The 25,813-nt window shown below is 39.2% G+C and overlaps 1 protein-coding gene and 1 long non-coding RNA gene across 8 annotated transcripts in view; one reads left to right on the top strand and one right to left on the bottom strand.

Moving 5' to 3' along the window:
- Positions 1-1,196: 1,196 nt before the first annotated feature.
- LOC105487402 (eukaryotic translation elongation factor 1 epsilon 1) lies at positions 1,197-24,529 on the bottom strand. Of its 4 annotated transcripts, none has more exons than XM_011750848.3 (4): positions 24,314-24,529; positions 19,134-19,334; positions 12,117-12,212; positions 1,197-1,831 (listed from the first exon to the last, which is right to left on the bottom strand). In XM_011750848.3, the coding sequence occupies exons 1-4, from the start codon at positions 24,398-24,400 to the stop codon at positions 1,691-1,693; spliced, it is 525 nt and encodes a 174-aa protein (XP_011749150.1). In that variant the 5' UTR covers positions 24,401-24,529; the 3' UTR covers positions 1,197-1,690. The 4 variants fall into 4 exon arrangements, with proteins under 4 accessions (XP_011749150.1, XP_070953768.1, XP_070953770.1 ...); XM_071097667.1 differs by lacking the exon at positions 24,314-24,529 and adding an exon at positions 23,649-23,801; XM_071097669.1 differs by lacking the exon at positions 24,314-24,529 and adding an exon at positions 23,649-23,847 and having other exon boundaries at positions 1,809-6,254.
- The window catches only part of LOC105487401 (uncharacterized), a 56,700-nt gene continuing 55,295 nt past the window's right edge, over positions 24,409-25,813 (top strand). For all 4 annotated transcript variants that reach the window (XR_011624057.1, XR_011624054.1, XR_011624055.1 and 1 more), the window contains exon 1: positions 24,409-24,545. This is a non-coding gene — a long non-coding RNA (uncharacterized lncRNA). The remainder of the gene's footprint in view (positions 24,546-25,813) is intronic.

Genomic DNA, 25,813 nt, shown 5'->3' with positions numbered 1-25,813 from the left:
TCGAGGAAGAGGGAAGCCCGAGGAAAAGGAAAGAAATGGGGAACAGCTGGTCAGTGGAGCAGTCAGAACACACACAACATTTATTAAGTCTGAAGTCTTATATGGGCATGGTTTGTGGCACCCCAAAAATAATAACAATAGTAAAAAAGGTCACGGGACACAGATCACTGTAACAGATACAGTAATGAAAAAAATTCAAAATAATGTGAGAATTACCAAAATGTGACACAGAGACATGAAGCAAGCACAAGCTGATGGAAAAATGGTGCCAACAGACTTGCTCGAAGCAGGGTTGCCACAAACCTTCAATGTGTTGAAGATGCAGTAAAATGAGGTGTGCCGTGTTCACACACCTGGCCTGTTAAGCCTCCTGACTCAGTAACTTGAGAGGCAAAAATGGGGGCCTGTTACAATCCTCGTTTTGTTATAAACAACAAAATCATGATTTGCCTGGAGAAGAGAAAGGAAACTAACCTTACTGATGGCCAAGAGCTACGTATTAGGCTTTTTTCTTCATGTTGTCTACATTAATCCTCCTAATTTAGCATTATCTTTTTATTTTTGGAGATTAAGAAAACATGATTAACTGCTTTGTTTACAGTCATACAGCTACTAAGTGATAAAAACAGGACTCAACCTGAGTGCTGTATATTTCCCAAGTATCTGCTCTTTCTGCTAGAACTTTGATGGGTCCACTGGTCAGACTCAGCATCAACATGAAAACATTAAGTAGCATTAAACGGGAAAGCCCCCGAAGACCCCATTTTTCTCATTATTTGTAAAGATAAGGTCTTTAGCTCTACAATAACTATTATTTATTCAACCAGCAAGAGTTATAAAATATACAGATCTTTTAATGAAGCGCCTCCGTTCTTCACACAGCACTTTAACAGCAGTTCTTTCCATGAGAGTTGGCTTTCAGTTTAGAAAAAATCTAGTAATTAAAAATCCAAAATTAGTGGGACAGTAAGACTTTCCCATCTCTGTTTTTATATTTATTTTCCTCCTTACAGGAGGAAGAATTTCCCATCTCTTTTGGACCACTGCATATTACAATAAGCCTAACAACAAAAAAGAATCATTAACTCAAGAGGACCTGGAAGAATGTATCTTCCTCCAGTTTCCCGTAGGGCAGTTCGGTAGTTAATTTCACCCCAATGAACACTGACTACAGAAAGAAAGAAACAACCAAGAAATATTTTTTCAACCACATTTACTAGCTCACATAAATATTTAAAACAAATCCATCTGTCTTCCCTGTTTCCTTGGCACAATTTATCACAGTTCTTAACAAACTACCATAAATATCCATAAGGGGAAAATGAATTTTAGAATATGAAAGAGAGATTAATAGCCAAATATGTCAACCATTAAAAGGACCACCAATTTTTGTAAAGATTAAGCCCCTGATTTGCAACTTTTATTGAAATAAATGTCATCTATTAAAAACAAGGTTAATTGATAACTTGATCTCAACTTGTTTAAGAGCAATTGAATTTTGACATAAAAATTGCAAAACTTCAACTAAAGAACAAATAAAACATTCAGACACAAGTTTACACTTCAAAAATTCTATCAACTTCAACAAATAATGACTGACTGTATATTAATTTACATTAGTCCTGTGGCCCAGAGTACATTTTCCATTTAAAACATTTTTAATACATCTTCTGTATGGCATGGACAGCTTCTAGTGGGAATTAGTATAGAGTCTGTTCTTGATGAAGACAACACTAGACAGATGTTGCCTGATGCCTGGATAATGCTGAATGTGACAAAACCAGCGAGACACATTAAGGTATTTCTCCTTTTCTTGAACTGTCAGGTCAACCTAAGTAGAGATTAAAAACATACACACACAACACAGATGTTACATAAGCACAACTATTAATACCACTTAAGTAGGAGATAGAAGTTGAAAAACAACAATATCAATCCCCCAAGAGTTCTCAAAAGCCAACATATTCAGATAGGAGTAAAAGTTTCAGCCCAATGAACACTGACTTGTAAAAGTTCTTCATGTTCAATGCTATGTTCAGTTCAAAACCAGATGTGCTTCCTGGGAAATATCAAGTTTTCAACAAATGCAAAATTTACATTAACTGAGGATTTGGAGGTCAAAGAATTTGTTTTTTACTTCATTGGAAAGGAAGATAGATTAAGATACAGTTCCTTCTCTACTATTTTTTAGTAAACCTAAAAAACCGAAATGATCCATTTCAAGTGAATATTGCTTAATATAAGGGGGGGCTATTGCTAGTGGCGTGTGACTCAGATGAAGGAGGCTGAGTAAATGCATGAGAACAGACTTTCGTAATTCTGTTTGCAATAAATCTGAACTCAGTCTTTTAGTGAATGTAGCAGTTCACCCAACTTGCTATCAAGCTACCAGAGTGCTCAGAGATTTGGTTAGAGGGAGACGTGACACAAACTGCAGGTGCTTATCATTTCACTGGGCTCAAATTCCGAAGTAGGTGACTCAGAGACTTTTCTCTAAGGTAAAATTTGGAATTATTGAGAGTTATCAGGTAAAGAGAAAACCAGCAGGGCAGTAACTTGCAGCCATGCCCCATGAATGGGTAGTGTAGTTCCTTCTCCTAAGTCACATTTACTAAACAGACAGTGCAAGTCTCTGTAACACTGACAGGAGTGTTTGCAGAAAGAACGAACTCAGTCACCCCGCAAGCGGTACAAACCCACCAGCTGCCTGCTTGTTGGGAGACATTTTTAGTGAGATGGATGTCCTTTGCTTTTCAGAATTTAGCACATACTTGTTCTACAGGCAAGCATTCTGCTAAGTTACCAGATCACCAAAGGTGAAGGACAAATCACTCTACATGCAATCATTATTACAGAATACAAAAGGATATTAACAATACAATTAAAAAGTAGGCAGTATTTTCTCATTAAATGTTCATTTGGAATCATATTTGTTGGCTCAGTTTACTTAAGTTGTTAGCAGGGAGAATCTTCACTGCTTCTGTTTCATAAAAATGTAAGTTCCGGGTTTTAGTGATACTGAAATCCCAGACACAAGCTGCTCTAGCACATCATAAAAACATATTCATCTGTTTAAGGTGTGTAGGTTGTGTCTACTTAGAAAGATGTTACTATAACTGTCTCATCTATAACAGTCAGTCCATGGCACAGAGATAAAGAACACATCAGTCAAGAAAACTGGCCAAGAATGTCTTTTTTAATGTAAAAGTTTAATGTTTATTAAGAAAATTCATGGTTTCACATGTAAAGAATTACATTAGGCTAATTGGTAGATTCAAACTGAAAGGAGCATCTCCGTGTCAGGTGTGTTTTCATAGGCAGCACTTAATCATTTGTGGACTAAACTGAGCATCAGTCTATATTTCAAAAATATTTTGAAAAATATTTTGTAAAAGAGCATTTTGTTCTCTTTCTAAATCTTTACTATATGTAAACTTCACCAAGGACCTCAAAAGAAAATGTACGATTTATTAAAAGCTCAACCAGTAATAAACACAGCTGCAAATCTAACAAGAAATGGGAGGTTTCTTACGAAAAATGAATGAATGAATGAATAAAATTCAAAATCAACTTCGACAAATTTCTTTGCTGATAGTTAAAGCAAACAGATGTAATAATAAGTTTTACTCCAACTTGATTTCATGTTAGCTGCTGAAATATATGATGATTCAAATCTGACCTCTTTCTTATCATTTTAGTCCTTTCATAGCTCTTTCATTTCAGGTAATTCTCCACTCAGCTATTTGGTAAAGCACTTCCAAACAACAGAGTACTAATGCTTGTTTATATTCAAGTTGTTCACACAGATTTTAAACTAGGTAAAAAGGGCAATGTTATCTGTGATATTTGTATTTCAGAACAGCATTTGCTGTCACAGAGGACTAGTATATGTTGCTCACAGGCCTATTATTTAAAACAATAATAACACACAGAACACAGCAAAACAAATATTCTCCAACTTAAACATTTTACATTTGGAGTCTCCAGTGTCAGGATTATCAACAGACCCACAGTACAAAATAGTTTTTATTCCAAGAGCTCCTAAAGCTTCTAACGATTCCTAATTTATTCCAGTTTTTTTTTTTTTTTTTTTGAGACAGAGTCTTACTCTGTTGCCCAGGCTGGAGTGCAATGGCGCGATCTGGGCTCACTGCAACCTCTACTTCCTGGGTTCAAGTGATTCTCCTGCCTCAGCCTCCCGAGTAGCTGGGACTACAGGCACATACCACCATGCCCGGCTAATTTTTTGTATTTTTAGTAGAGACGTGGTTTCGCCAGGTTGGCCAGGCTGGTCTTGAACTCCTGGCCTCAAGTGATCCACCAGCCTCGGTCTCCCAAAGTGCCTGGGTTACAGGCGTGAGCCACCGTGCCCAGCCCCCATTCCAATAATTTCTAGCTAGATGATCCATTTTACAATAATTTTAGATGATCTATTTTAGAGACTACATTTATTCATTTTCCCTCAGGAAACTTTTGCCAGAAACTCAGAGTTTTTCAAAAAGGATGAGGTTATGGTTACCACTTTCACCTCTTTTTACAGTTTAAACTTTGGAACGTGTCCCTTTGAGTCTGAGATAATTATGAATGACCTTGACTTCTTAACTCTGTTACTTTTTTGGAAGATATTCCCTATATAAACTTCCTGTAAACAAAGGAATGAACAGATTTCTCCCCTCACCAAATTTACAGATTTTAAAAACATTTCTGATGGGATCCCCTGGGCTACTTTACTTACAACACTGGTTTTCCACCATCCCTTTCTAGCTAAAGTTCTTTTTCCTTTCTTACAACAGGAAATAATGCAATTGTTCTAGTTACCATTTCCTGCTTCATGTCGGTCTGCATGCCAGTGTGTCTATAGTGGTGCTTGGCTCTTTCTGCCTAATAATTCCTTTTAATTTATATTGGCACTCTATCATGACTTTGAACTTTAAAGCCAAGCAGATAATATTCTGAATCACTAATTTTCCATGAAGTCATGTGAGAAACACTTTAAGTGACCCATTCCAGATCAGGGTGACACGCTGCTTTGTTACCTTTCCAACTGGCACCACGCTGCCGCCTTTGGGACATTCTTTAGGGCCAGGCCTCCTGGACTATTTTGCAGTTATTTCTTTTATTTTTCCTTTCCTTATAAAAGAACCACATGCCTCCAATGGTGCTCCAAACTTCAGAACAAAAGTATTTCAGTTGATAACAATCTTACAGTCAAGAAGCACATAATATTACAAAGGATTTTAATAATCTTGAGTAACAGTCTGTTCACAGGGATGACTATCTACTAGTGAAATCACTTTAAGAAAGCAGTGAGTCACTGGTGTTATAATAAACAGCCACACTAACAGGCAGTATAACAAAGGAAAGGCAACATAATATTCCTCAAATGGAGTTAAGATAGACCAGATCTCAGAATAACTCAGCCATGACTAAAATTGGGCTCACAATGAAACAAAATACAGTGGGATTATCTGATGACTCGAAGGTTCCTTGACTGCTGTTTTGTACACTGTGCTGATTACATATTCCGTACTGAATAACATGAACAAACAAATGAAGGAATGCATGAGGCCAAAAATAAGTAATACTGCCAAAGCAAACAAAGCACAAAGACCTGGTAAATATCAGCAGGTGGCCAATCTGCACCTCACACCTACCCTACCTTAACACCTAGAAATCACTTATTCCACATCTGTAAGTATTTGTACCCAACTTAACAGGAATGCCATGTAACACCACAGTGCGATTCTGCCATTGTGTAGGTTTTAGTCTGTGAGGCCTGTTCCTTGAGAAGGTGTTTATTTCTCTGATTACTTTGCCTGCACTTGGACTAGAGTGGGAGAGATACTTTGACTCATGACAGGAACCCAAAAGGATGGTCAACAGTGATTTACATATTAATCTATTCAATTTCACTTTGAAAAAGATAAGGATATCTTTAATCATAACATCCTAGTCACTATATATGAAGAGGACATACATTCCAAAATAGAAAATGTTAACACATAGAGAGTGCTAAATATTGTTAAAGTAACCCTAACTTTAACATGCAGTACTGAATGAAACACTTCTAACCTGCCTAAAAACCAAGTGCCCTCCAGTGCACTTAGACTCGTAATTAAATAACTTTGCAGATAGTGCTATGAATATTTTGCACTATAGGATTATGACCTTGTTCATTCTGCTGGCAAAGGAATTCCAAACAAGTTCCCTCCTTTTCAGAGTATTTCCTTTCCTTACTGCAAAACCTGCATAAACTAGAGGAGAGGAAAACTTAATTACACACTTGGATTATGAGTTGCACTTCAGTATCATCTTTTTTTTTTTTTTTTTTTTTTTTTTGAGACGGAGTCCTGCTCTGTCGCCCAGGCTGGAGGGCAGTGGCACATTCTCAGCTCACTGCAAGCTCCGACTCCCGGGTTCACGCCATTCTTCTGCCTCAGCCTCCTGAGTAGCTGGGACCACAGGCGCCTGCCACTGTGCCCAGCTAATTTTTTGTATTTTTTAGTAGAGACGGGGTTTCACCGTGTTAGCCAGGATGGTCTCGATCTCCTGACCTCATGATCCGCCCGCCTCGGTCTCCCAAAGCGCTGGGATTACAAAAATACTCTCCTTCTTAATGACAGCCCGATGCCACAGCAAGCCAGATCTTGTGGGTCTGAAGAGACATTCACTAGCCTGCTGGCTGTCATCACACAGGATGACTGCTGACATTTTTCCTAATATAAAGCTTAAAAAGTTAAATGTCAAAACATATGTCACATTTCAATATATATATTTTTAAAAAGTCAACAAGTTTGTTATTGTGGTTTTCAGATAGAAATTGTTCTTGGAGCCCTGTTGGGTAGCCATGCTCACAGCAGCACAGTCTTACTAAAATCAAGTACAGACTCCCCCAAGTTCAAAGACTGTATGTAGGCTGCCACCAGGAGAGAGATGCTTAGATACCTTAGCAGCAAATCCTCTTTACCTTGGAGACTTTTTCATTTTGAAATGAGGTAAGTTGTGCCTCATCATCATTTTAAATTCCAAAAGCTACTAAAATATATTGAACCTAGAATGGAATAAAAAGAAGCTGGTAATCAATGTATTTCAACTCCAATAAACTTTCTCTACATTTAACTAACATCACTTAAATTATATTACACTTTCACTACAAAGATAAAAAATCTGAAATAGGAACTATAAATGGGTACCAGTTGTTAAATATTGTTTTATTTATTTTTTTAAGACAGGTCTCTCTGTTGCCCAGGCTGGAATGCAGTGGTGCAGTCATGACTCACTGTGGCCTCGACCTCCCTGGGCTCAGATGATCCTCCTACCTCATTCCCCCAAGTAGCTGGGACTACAGGCGCAGAGCTACCATGCCTGGTTCATTTTTTTCTTTTTTTTTTTTTTTAATAGAGATGGGTTTTGCCCTGTCGCCCAGGCTGGTCATGAACTCCTGGGCTCAAGCAATCTACCTGCCTCAGCCTCCCAAAGTACTGGGATTACAAGCATGAGCCATCATGCCCAGACTTAATATTGCTAATCTCAATACGTATTTAGCTGTGCAAGGCACTGTGCTAAAAGCCAAGAGGGGATGAACAGAAATCAGACATATCCTCTCCCGTCCCTTATTTTGTGTAAATTGAATCATATTCTTTGTAAGTATGGGGAACATTCATTCTACTTCACTCCTGTTGTCCCAATGTAATTATTAACAGGCCTTCTTTCACAGTCAAGTGTTTTGGATGAGAAATCATGTGGTCACCCTATTTACAAAGAACATGTGTAATCAAACTTATCATAAGCTTTCCAAAACAATGAAAATTCCCTTAGATAGCCAAGGCCATCCAAATCTTCAGATATTTTTCTGACAATTTTATGATTCTATATTCTACTCATCTGCCTCGTTCATTAATAACATAATATTCTGACCAGAGATTAGCACTGGATTCCATTTTCTCTACTTCATTAATTGCTTTCATGTAAAACAGTCTAATTTCTTCAATAAGATTAATATGCCCCTGAAAATAGTTTTATACTTCTGTTGTCTCCCTCCCAAGTATAAAACAGTGGGCATACACAGTGGGCTTTCAATAAATCATTTAAAACTCATAATAGTCTTACACTAAATGAAGGATCATTCTAAGCCATTACAATAATGTTGTAGAATTTAACATAATCACTGAGGGATCTTTGAGGAACAATTCACAATAAAGTCAAGTAAATTCAAACCTAGGGATTATAGCTTGAGTAGGGGACTAATAACTGTATTATGCATTATTACAGTATGTTTGTGGGGTGAGGGGAAACCAAAAGGAATCCACTTCTACGACTGTCATGAAGCCCAGGAGTTCTGGAGGGAACTACATTCCATTCTGAATTTTCTGGTTACAATCCCTGTCTTCTCTCTTCAACCTCAACTGAAAACCCAGACTCATGAGGCCTCAATCCGTGCCCTCTTATTCTTGGCAAATGGCAAAGCCAACTATGTAGGAGGCTTTTTCAGAGGAGAAAACGACTTTGTTTTTCCAAAAGACAAACCCTCCACTTTGCTTTATGAGGCAGATAGCAGCCCCAAACCATGGACAGGTTGGGGCCTGCGCAGGCCTCAATTATTACGGTATTTCATAGTTTATAACACAAAGAGCTTCCCCACACATTAAGACACTTCAGTCAGAAGACCTAGTTTGGCCCTTCCAAAAACTGAGTGCTGCGCCTTTAAACCTCAAGTTTCCTAAGCATTAGTTTCCTTCTCCGTAAAAGGAGGCTAATAACACTGGTCCTATTTCCTTCTTAGTGATGAGGCACAATGAGAAAGTATATAGGAAACTCCTTGAAAAGCATAGAGAAATACGTTTAAAATTTTATTCAGTGTTTATGCAGGGGCGACTACATACACGTGCCAGGAATTACCTCAGACAATGGTGTTACAAATATGTGCCGCTACAATCATTGAGTCAAGCAGCTTATAATTTAGAGAGAGAGATTTTCAAAGAATTACAGTAAGAGTGAAACAAGCTAGACCTAAGGTGTATATGACGTACAAACACACACACAGGAAGGAGCACCTCAATACGGTTTAGGGGCCTGAGAGGGATTCAGCCGAGGAATGAGCGGGAACAGAGAGATACTTGGAAAATGCAAATGAAGTAGGGAGGAAAGGAAGGGCTGGGACCAGGGAGCAAAAGGGAAGAGCAATGCAAGGACGCTGGGTAGAAAGAGCCCAGCATCCAGCAGGCTCTGGGGCACATGTTGTGGCTGAGAGAATGACAGGAAGGAGGATAGCAAGGGAGGTAGGAGTCAGACGAATTGAGACAGAATTTCACTCTTGTCGCCCAAGCTGGAGTGCAGTGGTGCGATCTCTGCTCACTGCAACCTCTGCCTCCTGGATTCAAGTGATTCTCCTGCCTCAGCCTCTGGAGTAGCTGGGATTTCAGGCACATGCCACCATGCCTGGCTGATTTTTGTAGTTTTAGTAGAGACGGGGTTTCACCATGTTGACCTGGGTGGTCTCGAACTCCTGACCTCAGGTGATCCACTTGCCTTGGCCTCCCAAAGTGCTGGGATGACAGACGTGAGCCACCACGCCCGGCTAATTTTTGTATTTTCAGTAGAGATGGGGTTTCGCCATGTTGGCCAGGCTGGTTTCAAACTCCTGACCTCAGGTGATCCACCCGCCTTGGCTTCCCAAAGTAGCTGGGGTGAGCTACTGCGCCCAGCCGAGTTAATTATTTTGAGAAAGAAAAAGACACAGTCATGAGAAAGACTGCTCCAGGGGTCACCAATCTCATGTCTTACAGTCCATCCTCTTTAGATGAACAAAAGATTCTAAATACTGGAACTTGGGCAATGTCATCGGGATCAGAGGAAAAGACACATGTGAGAGGCATTCAGGAGCTAGACATCAGAATCTGACTGACTGGATGCATGAGGCGCACAATGCACAAAAATGCATGAGTTTGTTTTTTTCCACAGGGGAAGATGGGTGTTAGGGTGATGGGGAGTTGAGCCAAGCTTTTAGGCAGAGAGATGGGTGTAAGAAAGCACACACTCTGGGGCCAAAGTGTCTGGTTTCTGGACCTTGTTCCACCACTTACTTAGGCAATCTCAAAACATTTGACCTCTCTATGCCTCAGTTATCTCATCTGTAAAATGGGGCTGATAATATTAGTGCCTACCCTATATGGCTGTTATTAGGACTAAATGAGTCAACATTTATACAGCATGAAGAACAGTGCCAAGAACATACCGAATATTATGTCATTGTTCACGAACAAATTTAAAATAAAGAGACTGACCATGTAGGTAGTGGGCAAGACTGAAATAAAAAGAAAGGAAATACAATCTGGAGCAAAGATCCAGAAAGGGGGCAGGAGGTGGAGAGGAGATTGAGGTAAGAGTCAGATGAATGGTGATATGGTTTGGCTGTACCCACCCAAATCTCATTTTGAAATGTAACTTCCACATGTCACAGGAGGAACCTGGTGGGAGGTAACTGTGTCATGGGGCAGGTCTTCCCTGTGCTGTTCTTGTGATAGTAAATCTCATGAGATCTGATGGTTTTATAAGTGGGAGTTCCCCTGCACCAGCCCTCTCTGCCTGCTGCCATCCATTTAAGACATGACTTGCTCTTCCTTGTCTTCTGTCATGATTGTGAGGCTTCCCCAGCCATGTGGAACTGTAAGTCCATTAAACCCTTTTTTCTGTTTATATTACCCAGTCTCAGGTATGTCTTTATCAGCAGCATGAAAATGGACTGATACAAATGGATTGGTCTAGGAAAAAGGCAAGGCTGAGACCAGGAAAAGGAGACAAGATAGACAAGGATGCACAATCAGGCAGGCTGGAAAATGAAGGGATTCAGATGAACAGCCTCCATTTTTCTAGTCAAATGATGGAGGAAGGCTTGGTGATAAGGACTAAAGATAAAGGAGGAAGAAGGAAGGGGCTTAAGGAAAGAAGTAAAGGTTTGGAAGTATCCCTGGGAGAAAAAAAAAAAAAAAAAAGAAGCTGATCCAGTATGAGAGCCCAGCTGCAATTGGATAGTAAACATTTTTAGTGGCAATAATCTACAGTGTTGTAATTTCTCCAGTAGAGCTCAGCTTGGATCTTGGATGTAAGAATGAAGACATTTATTTGGACTGGCCAACAGCCGGGAACTTACAGGGAAAAGGTGGTGACTGTAAGGTAAAGCAAAGGAGCTGAAGATATTAAGAGGATGTAGCTGAAGTTACACAAAAGAGGGTCTAGGTTGGGTGGGGAAGAAAGTATACAGATTTGGAAAACAGGAGTCAAATTACATCAGATAGAAATTAGACACTAAGAGATTAAAAGAGCTAAGATAAGCTGTGTATTAGTCAGGGTTCTCTAGAGGGACAGAATTAATGGAATATATAAATACATAAATAAAGGAGTTTATTAAGTATTAACTCACACAATCACAAGGTCCTACAACAGGCCATCTTCAGGCTGAGGAGCAAGGAGAGCCAGTCTGAGTTCCAAAACTGAAGAACTTGGGAGTCTGATGTTTGAGGGCAGAAAGCGTCCAGCATGGGAGAAAGGTGTAAGCTGGAAGGCTAAAGCAGTCTAACCTTTTCATGTTTTTCTGCCTGCTTTATGTCCGCTGGCAGCTGATTAGATGGTGCCCATCCAGATCAAGGTTGGGTCTGCCTTCCCCAGCCCACTGACTCAAGTGTTAATCTCCTTTGGCAACACCCTCACAGACACACCCAGGATTAATACTTTGCATCTTCAATACAATCAAGTTGACACTCAGTATTAACCATCACAAGTGGTTACACAGAAGATGGGGGTACTGAAGTTAAGATCTAGAGGTAGAATGGTAGGAATATGGGGTCCAGGGGATGACAACAAAACCTAAAGCATGGCTGGAGAAGTCACTGCTGAAGAAGAGCAGAAGCACAGGAAGAAAATCAAGGTCAAAGAAAAGGAAGCAACTGTGTTAACTGGATATGTGAAAGGAGTTTTTACATAGGCACTTTGTATACGGTAATTCCTTTCATTTTTATTTGATAAGCTGAAAATGCAAATCTGATTTAAATTCAAGACAAAGTTTTAAAAATCATTCTGAACACTACAGAAAAAAAGCTAGTAACTATTCAAATACTCACTATAAAGCGATGAAGTCCATAGTACAATAGGATATCTGCTAAGGTAAAGTTATACCCTGTAAGGTAGACTTTATCTTCAAGATATGAATTAAGATCCTAGAAAAATAAAAATAAAAATAAATATTAATGTAAAAAACAGTAATAATAAAGTTAATTACCATATAACAACTTAAAAGATTTAGGCTACTAGAAAACAAAATATCGCCATTTAATAAATTTACTCTTTGACATTAATATTCATTCAAAATCACAAATCACACGCCAGTCACCTTATTTTAAAAAAATAGGCTAAACATTACTAGTCTTAAAGAAACAAGAAAACATTAGAAAATGATATTCAAAATGCCATCTATGATCATTTTAAAGTCTAGCTTTTTGTTTTTAGAAACATTTTGTTACTCATGCTCATTAGTTACACTTATTTTTTCCATTACAATATAAAAAATTCCCCAACAATTTCAATCTCTTTAGAGAATTCTAAGAAACTCTATATCCATGAAACAATAATTCACCCATTTCCCCTTGCCTCTAGGTCCTGGCAACCACCATTCTACCTTGTTTCTATGAATGTGACTACTTTAGATACCTCATATAACAGCAATCACAAAATATATGTACTTTTGTAACTGGCTTGTTTCACTGAATATAAAGTTCCTCCATGTAGCGTGTAGCACATGTCAGAATTTCCTTACTTTTTAGGGCTGTATAATAGTCCACTGTGTGTATAGACCACATTTTATCGATTCCTGTGTCAATAGACATGGTTGTTTCCACGTTGGCTATTGTAATGCTGCTGTGAACAGGAGTGTACAAACATATTTTCAAAACCATGCTTTTAATTATTTTGGGTATATACCTACAAGTACAATTGCTGGACCATATGGTAATTCTATTAATGTCTTGAGGAAGTGCTATTCTGCTTTTCATAGCACTTGTACATTTTACATTCCCACCAACAATGCACAAGGGTTACCATTTCTTCATATTCTCACCAACACATGTTACTCTGAGGGATTTTTTTTGGTAGTAGCCATCCTAATGGGTGTGAGATGATATCCCATTGTAAACGTGATCTACATTTCCCTAACGATTAGTGATTCCAGCATCTTTTCATATGCTTGCTGGCCATTGATATATCTTCTTTGGCTAAATGTATACTAAAGTCCTTTGCCACTTTTGAAATCAGGATATTGGGTTTCTTTGTTGCTGAGCTGTAGAAGTTCTTTACATATTCTGAGTATTAACCCCTTATCACACATATGATTTACAAATACTTTCTCCTACTCTGTGGGTTGCCTTTTCACTCTGTTGTCTCCTTTGATTATGTCCAGAAATGTTTAATTTTGACATAGTCCAATTTATCTATTTTTACTTTTGTTAGAAGTATTGTCTGGCAGACCAGCATGAATACGTCAATTTCCTGAGATGGAAACTGTTGGCTTCTCTTAAAATTAACACTTAAATTTAGCAGAACAGGAATTTACATTGAATTACAGTCAATTAAGTGAAACAACAGATTCATAAAACCTTCAGAGGAAGATTTTGTAAATAAGTTATATGAACTATTATTAGATATTCTTTGAGGCTCCTCTAAAGACTAGATATAAAACACTGTCCAGTGATCAACAGCATTTATTCTAGAAGAATTCCTTAAACTATAGAGAGGGCATTTTGTTCCGATTCTCAAATCACATCTGTCTTAGTCCACTTGGGCAGCTGTAATAGAATATATAGACTGGGTGGCTTGTAAACAAGAGAGATTTATTCCTCACAGTTCTGGAGGCTGGAAGTCTAAGATGAAGGTGGTGATGGCAGATGCAGTGTCTGGTAAGGGCTTGCTTCCTGGTTCACAGGCAGCCGTCTTTTCACTTGGTGGAAGGGGTGAGGTCTCTCCCAGGCCTTTTTTTAAGGCAATAATTCCATTCATGAACGCTCTGCCTCCAGGACCTAATCACCCCCAAAGACCCCACCTCCTAACTCCATCACTTTGGGGGTTAGAATTTTAACATATAAATTTGGGGAGGGGGAGTCAAACATTCAGACCATAGCAACATCCCAAAGTGTCTGGAATATAGTGGTTCAGCAGTCAATAAAAAATGTTTGCAGAATTTAATTTAATCTCTTTGAATTTGCAAACAAAGTGAACATGATACACGCTCAACATGAAGAGAATGCGGATGAAGACCTTTATGATAATCCACCTCCACTTAATGAAGAGTAAACACATTTCTCTTATGATTTTCATTTAAAGACAGTCATTTTCAAAACAGTATATGAATATGGGACCCTAAAGGTGGTACAGATGAGAACATAAAGGAATATAGACAGAAATGAGACAGGCATAGAAGAATCAAAATAAAATTCCGGTGGAAAGGGTAGAATGTATTGGTATATTAGGGACTACCACTTAAATTTTACGGTAATCTGTTGAATGGATATGATTTCTCTCCAAATATCTTCAGAGAAATCAACTTTGAGAAAGTATAAGAAATTAAATATCTTAATTAAATTTCAAATAAAATAAATACATCTCCATTTAATTTCAAGAAGAAAGACCTGAAACAATAACAGTTTTGTATATTTTCTCCAAAAACAGAATCTATATCCATGTTTTAGAGATAAAGACCTTTTTTTTTTTTTTTTTTTGAGACAGAGTCTCACTCTGTTGCCCAGACTAGAGTGCAGTGGCACGATCTTGGCTCACCACAACCTCCGCCTCCAGGGTTCAAGCAATTCTCCTGCCTCAGCCTCCTAAGTAGCTGGGACCACAGGCACACAACATGCCCGGCTAATTTTCTGTATTTTTAGTAGAGATGGGGTTTCACTATGTTGGCCAGGCTGGTCTTGAACTGACCTCGTGATCAGCACGCCTCAGCCTCCCAAAGTGCTGGGATTACAGGCGTGAGCCACCGCGCCCGGCCAAGACTCTTAAAAATGTAGTTTTTATAAACGATGACTAGGTAATATTTTCTGGGTTCATGATATAACTAAAATTTTTCCTACCAAAAGACAGAGTTTCACACATTCAAAATATTCACAGGTGAGAACTAATTATGTCTGACGTTTGTGTCTTTTTTTTTTTTTTTTTTTACAATTCTTTCTGATGCTATTGTCAAACTTTTTAAATACTTCCCCTACAATTCCACCTGATTTTTATTTTTCCTTCCGTCTATCAAACTTTCTAATAATACAAAAAAGTTGAAAAAGCAGTAAAATAAACAACTATATACCCTCCATCTAGACTCAACACGTTAGTGTTTTGCACTGCCTGCTTTTTGAAATTATATACTACCTTATTTATGAGGCATTTAAACTTAGCATTGTGGTTTTAGCACTGAAATGGAACTTTGACAAATAAGAATTAAACCCTTTCATAATATCCTAAAAGCAAGAGTTTTAAAAATAAATAATAAAAACCTATACAGCCCAGTATAAACACAGGCAAAGAATACATGTAAATTTTTAAAAATAATAAAATAGCTAATAAGCAGTATGAAAATGACACATTATTAATTGTATTCAAAAAAAATAAGCAAATAATTTTTTGTTTGTTTGTTTGTTTGAGACAGAGCCTTGCTCTGTTGCCCAGGCTGGAGTACAGTGGGGTGACCTTGGCTCACTGCAACCTCCACCTCCCAGGTTCAAGTGATTCTCCTGCCTCAGTCTCCTGAGTAGCTGGGACTACAGGTGTGCACCACCACGCCCAGCTAATTTTTCTGTTTTTAGTAGAGAAAGGGTTCCACCATGTTGGCCAGGCTGGTCTCGAACTCCTAACCTCAAGTGATCTGCCCGCCTCGGCCTCCCAAAGTGCTGGGATTTCAGACGTGAGCCACCGCGCACGGCCTCAAACAAATAATTTTTAAATTTTCTTGTTTTGGTAATTAAATTGGGGTAGTGAAGGAGAAAGAGGTAATACCATGTTAGTTTTGGGGAAGAGGCCACTCTATTACGCTACGATACTATAATGATGTACTTTTCTAGAGGACAAATGAGCAACATAGCTTAAACATATATAGCTTTTAGCCTAGCAGTTTATCTTGTAGGAATTTAGCCTAAGGAGGCCAGGCGCGGTGGCTCACTCCTGTAATCCCAACACTTCGGGAGGCCAAGGCGGGCAAACCTCTTGAGGTTAGGAATTCAAGACCAGCCTGGTCAACATGGTGAAACCCCATCTCTACTAAAAATACAAAAAAATTAGCTGGGTGTGGTAGCATACACCTGTAATCCCAGCTACTTGGGAGGCTGTGGCAGAAGAATCACTTGAACCCGGAAGGCAGAGGTTGCAGCCTGTGTGACAGAATAAGACTCTGTTTCAAAAGAAAAAAAAACAAAAAGGCTAAGGAAACAATGGGAATGTGCTCAAATATTTAGCTACAAATCTATTAACTACCGAGGGATACATAATTTAAATTGTGGTATAATTACAGTTAACCCTTGAACAACGCAGGTTGGAATTGCACAGGTCCACTTAAACACAAATTTTCTTCTGCCTCTGCCACCCAAGAGAATAAGACAAACTCTTGCTCTTCCTCCTCCTCCTCAGCCTATTCGATGTGAAGGAAGACGATGAGGATAAAGACCTATATGACAATCCACTTCCACTTAATGAATAGTAAACGTATTCTCTCCTCCTTATGATTTTCTTAATAATATTCTTTTCTCTAGCTTACTTTAAGAATACAGTATATAACACACATAAAATACAAACTATGTATTAATTTGCTTTATGTTACAGGTAAGGCTTGCAGTTAATGGTAGGATATTAGCAATTGAGTTTTTGGGGAATCAAAATTATACATGGATTTTCAACTGCTCAGGGAGTCAGTGCCCTGCATTGTATATGATGCAACACTAACATGTTATTAAAAGGAGAGTATAAGTAAATACTTGTTGACGTAAAAAGGTGTTGACAACACATTGTCAGTGAACAAAAAAACAGTTTACTGGCCAGGCGAGGTGGCTCACACCAGTAATTCCAGCACTTTGGGAGGCTGAGGTGGGAGGATCATTTGAGTTCAGGAGTTAAGACCAGCCTGGCCAACACAGAGAAACCCTCTCTCTACTAAACACACACAAAAAATAAGGCATGCATGGTGGTGCGCGCCTGTAATCCCAGTGTACCTGTAATCCCATTTACTTGGGAGGCTGAGGCACATGAATCACTTGAACCCAGGAGGAGGAGGCTGCAGTGGGCCAAGATTGCACCACTGCACTCCAGCCTGGGTGACAGAGTGAGATCCTGTCTCAAAAACAAAACAAAACAAAAAAAACCCAACAGGTTACCACGCCCAGTAGGTGTCCGTTTTTTTTTTTTTTTTTAATACATACACAAGTACATACACAAGGAAAAAAAAGCATAGAAAAAACACAAAAGGGGTTTAATAAATATCTGATGGCCGAACATAAGCATTATTAATAGTTCTGTCTTGCTGGTGGGACTATGGATGTTTCAAATGTCTTCCATTTGCTTATTTTTACTTCTTAAATTCTGTAACATTTACTGCTTTTAAAATAAAAACAACACTGTTTTAAAATAGCAAATAAAACAAAACAACTCTTTCCTCATCTGTGCATGTGGCCAAAATCACATTGCAATCCACTCTATACATAATCAGTCTCACCTGCCAGTCTGAGTTCTGTAAGGGCAGAAACTGTGTCTAATGCACCACCAGCCCTTAGAACTGCATCCTGGTGCATTGCAAGTGCTTATTTTGTAGGTGCAGATGAGCAGACTGCGGTCAAACAAGGAAGACAATGCAAATTGCCCAGCTCCACATACATTTCAAAAACAATGCAAATTGCCCAGCTCCACATACATTAGAGGCTCCCAATTAAATATTTACATGTCTCAGAGATAACACTTTGGAAGTTACTTCTATGCTTCTAATACCACATCTATTAATGTAACTTTTGAACCTTATAAACCCAATTCATTGAAATTCTGTTCCTATCTTTCAGAATCAAGTTCATTACTATCCTTTCCTTTGGGAAACTATAAAAGAAGGTTGTGTTCACTTTTTATTTGCCTGAAATCTCAAATTCACTTGCAGGGAGGCTATGACTGCTTCCCCCTGGAAATACTGTCAATAGTAGGGGCACAAGAGAAGGGTCCCGGTGAATGACCACTATGGTATTAAGAATAAATGGTTGATCACGACAGACATACAGAGGGCCAAGTTCTGAAACTGAATTTCTACCAGTTCTCTTGATGGCATCTATCAAGAATACAGTTTGAGCCATTGTGCCCAACGTGATAAAGGAAGACCTTTCTTTCACAACTTTTATTGCCATGATAAAACAATCACAATAAAATTAAGAAACAGAAGGAATTTCTACAGCGATATGCTGTTGTCTGGATAATCTCTCAAGTTTCTCTCAAATTTAAAGCTTCAACAAAATCTTTTAAAATCTGCTTTCTTTTTATATAAATAAATTAACAAAAATAACTTTGGAATTTTTTTCATTCTTGGTAACTCTGAAGCTATATCCAGTAGATTATTATTTGATGCCTTTGAAAATAAAAATTTAAAGCAGTGATTCTCAAAACAGGGAAAGCTGAGCTTTCTCAGATGAGAGTTTTTTCAAACTACAACCCTAAAAGATTCTGATTCTCTCTTGCCTCTAAGAAAGTACTTTACCTCTTAGAGAATCGGGATTGTCGAGTGGAGCATCACATTAAAAAAACAAGAAAAGTCATATTATAATACTGTAATTACCATGACAAGGGTTCTGAAGGAAAAGCACAGGGTGCTGTGACTGCATATAGAACAAAGAACCTCATCCAGCTGAGAGAGAAGTAGTCAAGAAAGTTTCCAAGGCAGCTACCTCAGCTGAGATCTGAGGGGGGGGCCGGGGGAGGACAGAGTCTGTTCCAGGCAGAGGGAATAACAGATGCAAACTACTGAGGCAGAAGGAAAGAGGTGAAGAAAGCCAACAGCTGCAGCTTTTTAATCTGAGGGGAAAGAGATTTCCGATTAACAGTTCATGCATTTCAGCCTATAAGAGAAGTCATGATACCTTCAGCAGTGTGTGGATATCATTTTTACTGGAGTGTCCATCTATCTGAGTGACCCTGTACTCTAACCATTGCTGAACGATTGCTTTTTCTTCTGCAGTACTCCCCAGCAAATATTCTTTGTTGGCTTGCTTGACAAGATGAGCTGCTATAGTAGTCAATCCTGTTAGACTTGGACCATTGTTTGTCTGAAGAACTGGAATCTTAAAAAGAAAAAAAAAGTTCACAGAATTTAAAAAACGAAGACCACATCATGATTACAACTTCTAAGTAACCACAAAATCCCTCAACAGTTTTCTGAAATAATCCCAGATTTTACTCTAAGATACTAAATTACATACAAATGGAAGTCTGGAAAATAGCTGTTAAATAATTTACAATGTGGTAACAGATGCTAGATGATGAAACTGCTATTAACATTGCAAAAATCAGTATAATGTTGCTACAGTAATTTTAAGCTATGTACAGAGAAAATGGAAACTCTAATTATACAGTATTAATTTCAATCAAGTTAACCTGCACCCTACTATATAGCAAAGTGATCATATTTAAATAAACCTGACTTCATGTTTCCCCTATTACAATAGCAACACAAGTTTGCTTGTGTATAAGAAATTGACAATTAATTTAAATTTTCTTGATACACAAATAAGCATAATGCATTATGAGAAATGTAAAAGAAAATGGAAAGTATTACCTAATGGGAAGACTGACCAAACACAAATAATAACTATACAATCTCAATGACTTAAGCAAATGAAAAAAGAAATGTTTTTTTTTTTGGCAAGACTGCTGCTTTTTTCTGCAGTGAAATAGCATCTTTTTTTTTTTTTTTTGAGATGGACTCTCACTGTCACCCAGGCTGGAGTGCAATGGCATGGTCTCAGCTCACTGCAACCTCTGCCTCCTGGGTTCAAGCGATTCTCCCACCTCAGCCTCCTGAGTAGTTGAGACTACAGGCATGTGCCAACACACCCAGCAATTTTTTGTAATTTTAGTAGAGACGTGGTTTCACTATGTTGGCCAGGCTGGTCTCGAACTCCCGACCTCGTGATCCACCCACCTCCGCCTCCCAAAGTGCTGGGATTACAGGCGTGGGCCACCGCATCCAGCCGAATTATATCTTGTTCTCTGTAATGATTTACACTTTGCAAGGCATTTTCATACACCTACATCAACAGGACTTGATGAAGTCTACAAGGAGATTAATACTCTACAGGATACAGATTCAAAGTCAGGACGTAATTTCAAAGTAAAGGTGGTAAAAGTTCTTTCCACTTTCCATTCACTATTCATAGCTCCTTGACTTCTCACTTCTGCCTTCAACTCAAATGAAACCACAATCTCTAGGATCACCAATAAATTAAATGTACTGAAAGAAAACAATATGGAACCCTCTGAGGGGTGCCAGTAATGTTCTATTCCTTGACTGGGTGGTTACCTGAGTGTGTTAACTTTGTGGTAACACTAAGATGTGTGTACTGAATGTATGGTATATTAGGGGATAAAAGAGAAATCAAATGACTCACAATTGCTGGGCGGGAGGGGACAGAACTAACTCTAAAGACAATTATTTGTAAAAATAAATTATCCACAACCCAACCATGCTCTAAGAAAATTCCCAGTTACCTTCTCATCGAATCATTACATCTTGTAAGATAAGGTAAGTAATCTCATCCTCATTTTACAGATAATAAAAACCAAGGTCACTAGGTTTGCAATAGCAGAGCCAGTGTTTGAATAAAGTCCTATTGGCTCAAACGTCCATTTTCTTTCCTTTACATAGCCTAAAGTACACAATTCTTATGCAGTTGCAATTATGAGACATATACTATTTTCACATTCATTTTAAGGTTCCATAGTCCTCAAAGTAATTACTTTTAATGGCTGCATTATGCAATAGCCGTGTACTGCATAATGATGTTCTGCATGGCATATCCAATGGCAGTCCCCTAAGATTACAGTCAAGTGTTTTTACTGTACCTTTTCCATGTTTCAATATATTGAGATGCACAAATACTTACCATTGTGTTACAACTGCCTACATTATTCAGCATAGTAACACATGCAGTACGCGTTTGTAGCCTGAAGGAGCAATAGGCTTTTTCACATACCTACGGTTTGTGAAGTAGGACATACTATCTAGGTTTAAGAATACTATAGGCGCGGTGGCTCACGCCTATAATCCCACCACTTTGGGAGGCTGAGGCGGGCAGATCACCTGAGGTCAGGAGTACGAGACCAGCCTGACCAACACGGAGAAACCTCGTCTCTACTAAAAATACAAAAATTAGCCGGGCGTGGTGGCGCATGCCTGTAATCCCAGCTACACGGGAGGCTGAGGCAGGAGAATCGCTTGAACCCGGGAGGCGGAGGTTGCAGTGAGTCAAGATCGCGCCATTGCACTACAGCCCAGGCAACAAGAGTGAAACTCTGCCTCAAAAAACAAAACAAAACAAAACAAAAAAACCCCAGAACACTCTATAATGTTCACACAATGATGAAATTGCCTAACAATGCATTTCTTGAAACATATCCCTGTCTTTAAATAACACGTGACTGTATGTCAACGTGCTGATGTACCATAATTTAGAGAATCATTCTCCTGGATAAGGATCTCTGAACTGCTTTCAGTTTTTAACTATGATTGGTAATGCTGCAGAGAATGCCTTATCGCTGGCTCACTGCTGTCAGCTGTCTTCCCAAAAAATGGCTGAATCTTATCACATATGGCCAGCACTTTCCCCATACAAGCAAACAGAAATTTTCACTAGCTGCTCACTGCTAAAATGCTTTAATTAAAATAAAATTTAAAACCACACTCTGAACTCCAAAGTCTTCACAGTTGAGCCTCAAACTGTTGATTTGGGGTTTACTTTGCGTTGCATCATTCCACATACTGGTTTACTTATTGCCCTAAACTTCCCAATCCTTCATAATTTATTGGTTTTACACATCTTTCAAAGCGTAATCCCTTAAACGCCAGCTCTTCCATGAGTTTATAAATCCATTTTTATAGTCAGAATTAACTTCCTTTTTCACACTCCTCAACAGTGTTTTCCTCCATGTGGAGTCCTAATTATTGAAAAGTCATCAGGTTGAGGGGACCAAGGGAAAGCAAAAAGAGAAGGCCGATAAGCTACAAGTCTGCCTTTCTTCATGGTCCAGGACACAGCCCTTCTGCACAAATAACTCAATAATCTTTCCGTGTCCAGCTATCACCGGACCTCTGACTGATAGAAAACTCAAGTTAGCTCACTGCAACCTTAGTGTTATCAGTACTGCACAAACCCCTCTTCAGCACACAGCAGAAGTACTATTCCGTAAAATCCCCAGCCAGCCTTTGTTTCCTTGCGGTTAGCTCCTCTCTTACTAACTTGCCCGTTGCACTCTCGCAACATATTTTCATACTTTCTCTAATAAATCTGCTTTTCTTTACCTACAGCTGTCCTGGTGAATTCTTACCCTGGCACCACCCGCCCCAGAGAGTTGCTGCTCACCCGCGACAGTCCATAAAGTGCTTATTATGTTGTGCTTTAAATTATTTGCTGATGATTGTTTCTCATACTAGATAATACTCATATCTTGGCAACGGTCCCTAAAAAATATAAACTACACTAGGCGCGGTGGCTCACGCCTGTAATCCCAGCACTTTAGGAGGCCAGGGCAGGTGGATCACCTGAGGTCAGGAGTTCAAGATCAGCCTGGACAACATGGTGCAACCCCATCTCTACTAAAAATACAAAAATTAGCCAAGCGTGGTGGCGCACACCTGTAATCCCAGCCACTTGGGAGGCTGAAGCAGAAGAATCGCTTGAACCCGGGAGGCAGAAGTTGCAGTGATCGGAGATCATGCCATGGCACTCCAGCCTGGGCAACAGGCGAGACTTTGTCTCAAAAAAAAAAAAAAAAAAAAAAAAATATATATATATATATATGTATGTATGTATATATGGCACTCTTTCAATTTAAATGGTTGCAATGTTTGTCCACTCGGCCATATATATTGTATTTATATTATATATGTATTATGTAATATATACACTAAACTAGCGAGTAGGGGCTTGAAGGGACAGAATCATCACTGGGGCAGAGGAAACACCAAAAGAAGGTCACTTTGGCTCCGATGCCTACTCTGCCACCAATCACAGGGCTGAACACTTAACTCTCTAGGTTTCAGGTTAACTTAAATAAAAACTATACTACTACTTTCTAAACAAGATCAACATGGACCAAATGAAGAAGAGAAAAAATTAAAGACAAAAAACAAACATAATTTGGAAAAAGATCTCAAAGGAGCGAAAAAAACATATCCGAAGTAGTCTTCCTACAACCAATTTCCTTCTCTAATACATTCCCTCTACGACAAACAACTGTAAAACACAAACGTTTTAACAGTACCTCACTAGGCAATCTCATACCTTGTGATGTAATCTCCTCCTCTAATACATTCCCTCTACGACAAACAACTGTAAAACACAAACGTTTTAACAGTGCCTCACCAGGCAATCTCATACCTCATTCTCTGTGGGTCGCACACTTAAATTGATACCCCAAGGCTTTAGAAACGCCTTCCCCGAATCGCCTAGATTGGGCCAAGACTCCTTAGGTGTTCTCTTTGCCATTTATGGTGCAACGTGGCACTCTTTCAATTTAAATGGTTGCAGTGTTTGTCCCACCGGCCAAAAAGCAAGCTTCCTGAGGGGAGGAAGCATGTTCCCCTAAATCAGCACTGTATTCCCCCGGCCCAGCACAGTGCTACCTGACACCCTGTTAGCTATCACGGAATCGCTGCGTAATAACTGAATGAAAGGTGCGATTACGGTTAAAAAAAAAAAAAAGTCAGTTAATACTGAATACAAACGCGGGGCTTCCAGGTTGGTCTAAGAGCCCTGTGAGGACCCTCCTGCAACTGGTTTCGTTTCCTCATAATGGGATGATTTCCCAGGAGGTGAAGTTCAGGCCGAGCCCGACCTGAGCTAGTTATCCCCTCCCTCCGGGAGGTAGGGCGGCAGGGGCCGAGGCCCAGAGGTGCCAGCCTGCTCGCGGCGCAGACACGTGGGGAGCTGGGTAGCAGCATCCTCACTCCGCCGGTATTGGGTGGCCGGCCCGGGTACTGCCAGGGCTCGGCAGACCCCGCTCCCGTCCACCTCTTCCCCTCTGCGCCGCCTCTCCTTCTCACCTGTCGCTCGCCCTGAGCACTGTATTTATTCCCCTTACTCAGTCCCAGGGACTTCTCCAGCAGCGACAACTCTGCGGCCGCCGCCATCTTCCGGCCCTAGCTCCTGGAAGAGGCGAGACTTGCAGAACAAGAACCTCCCGCATTGGTGGAAACGGAAGTCCCACTGCTGCAAACTTCAGCGGCGATTGGCTGAACGGAAGGGGCGTGGCGAGCGCGGGCCAAAGCGCAGGAGGTGGGGCCAGTGGAAGGGGCGGGGCTGGGGGCGGGGCTGAGGGCGGGGTGTGAGACAGGTGGAGAAGTGATGGCAAATTTCCACTCGAAGTGTTTGGGGAGCTACTGGTAGAGTGGCCCTCGGTGGCTGCAGTAGACTGGATCTCTAAATAGCAATCTATTGACATGGCTGCCAGCGGTAACTCGTTAACTCATTTGCTAGTCTAAGAGAATTTATATATGATGGGAACTGAAATTTACCTTAGTTTGGCTCAGAAATCTATACATTTGAACAATCAAATTGAATAGCAAAGAGTTCACAATCCATTAGGAGTTTCTAACGTGTAGCATAATTCATGAGGATTTTAATTGTGTTGTAGTGGTGAATTCGAAAAACTGGTTTTTCTACTGTTAATCTACAGCTCAACACTAGCAGTAGAATTATACATTTAAAGATTATTCACAGACCCCTATGTTAGATAGGGGTCAAATAATTACAGCTTAGGGAAATCAGCCGTTAATGGAATTAATGATCTTTATTTGCAGTACCAGAAAGCTAGTTACGTAATTTATGAAGTTTTGGTATATAAACAAGGTGCATAACTTTGCGCCACTAACTTGCTACATTCTTGTACCTTCAAAAAAAAAAAAAGAAAAAGAAAAAAGAAAATTAGTACTATATTAGTAGTATATATTGAATATTTCTAAAAGATTTGTGAAAATACTAAATATTTTCCACATTGAAGAATGAATAAACAAAGTGTGTATTAGTCTGAGAGAAATAGAAAAATCCTACAAGGTAATTCATCATTGAGTCAGAAATATCAAAGTGTAGTGGGGAATGTAGTTACTGTGTTACACCTTCCCTATCCCAGAATACTTAATAAGTTTACTCTGGCAGCAGAAGTAAACATAAGGAAAAGAAACTTTTGCCAAATCAACATAACAAAATACAAAATAAATTTCAGTATAAGTGGATTGTTAATGCACTAATTATCTGTATTACTTTCCATATTCAGATAATTGAATGACTATTCTACTACTTTTTAAGAGACCAGCCCTCTAAGATAATTCACGTATCTATTTTCAGTGTTTAGGTACACTTCTTGCTTGTAATAAAACATTTTTTTAAAAAAATTTAACATTTATCCAATGCCAATGGGTGGTATAATTAAAATAAGGTTTGACCTTTACATAATTATAGAATATCAAATTAAAAAAGAAATTTGTAAAAAACTGAAAGCAGAACAAAGCATATTGCACATCAAATTGATGACATCATCACCCAGT

This window comes from Macaca nemestrina, chromosome 5 (genome assembly GCF_043159975.1).
Source record: "Macaca nemestrina isolate mMacNem1 chromosome 5, mMacNem.hap1, whole genome shotgun sequence".
NCBI lineage: Eukaryota > Metazoa > Chordata > Mammalia > Primates > Cercopithecidae > Macaca > Macaca nemestrina.
This window is presented reverse-complemented; position numbering and strand designations above follow the sequence as displayed.

Coding starts and splice junctions, on each gene's coding strand:
- LOC105487402 (XM_071097667.1), bottom strand. CDS start 23,756: ATGGCAAAGAGAACACCTAAGGAGTCTTGGCCCAATCTAGGCGATTCG. Junction 12,213..19,133: donor ATATCCACACACTGCTGAAG/GTATCATGACTT, acceptor TTATTTTTCTAG/GATCTTAATTCATATCTTGA. Junction 1,832..12,116: donor ATGGACTTCATCGCTTTATA/GTGAGTATTTGA, acceptor ATCTCTACTTAG/GTTGACCTGACAGTTCAAGA.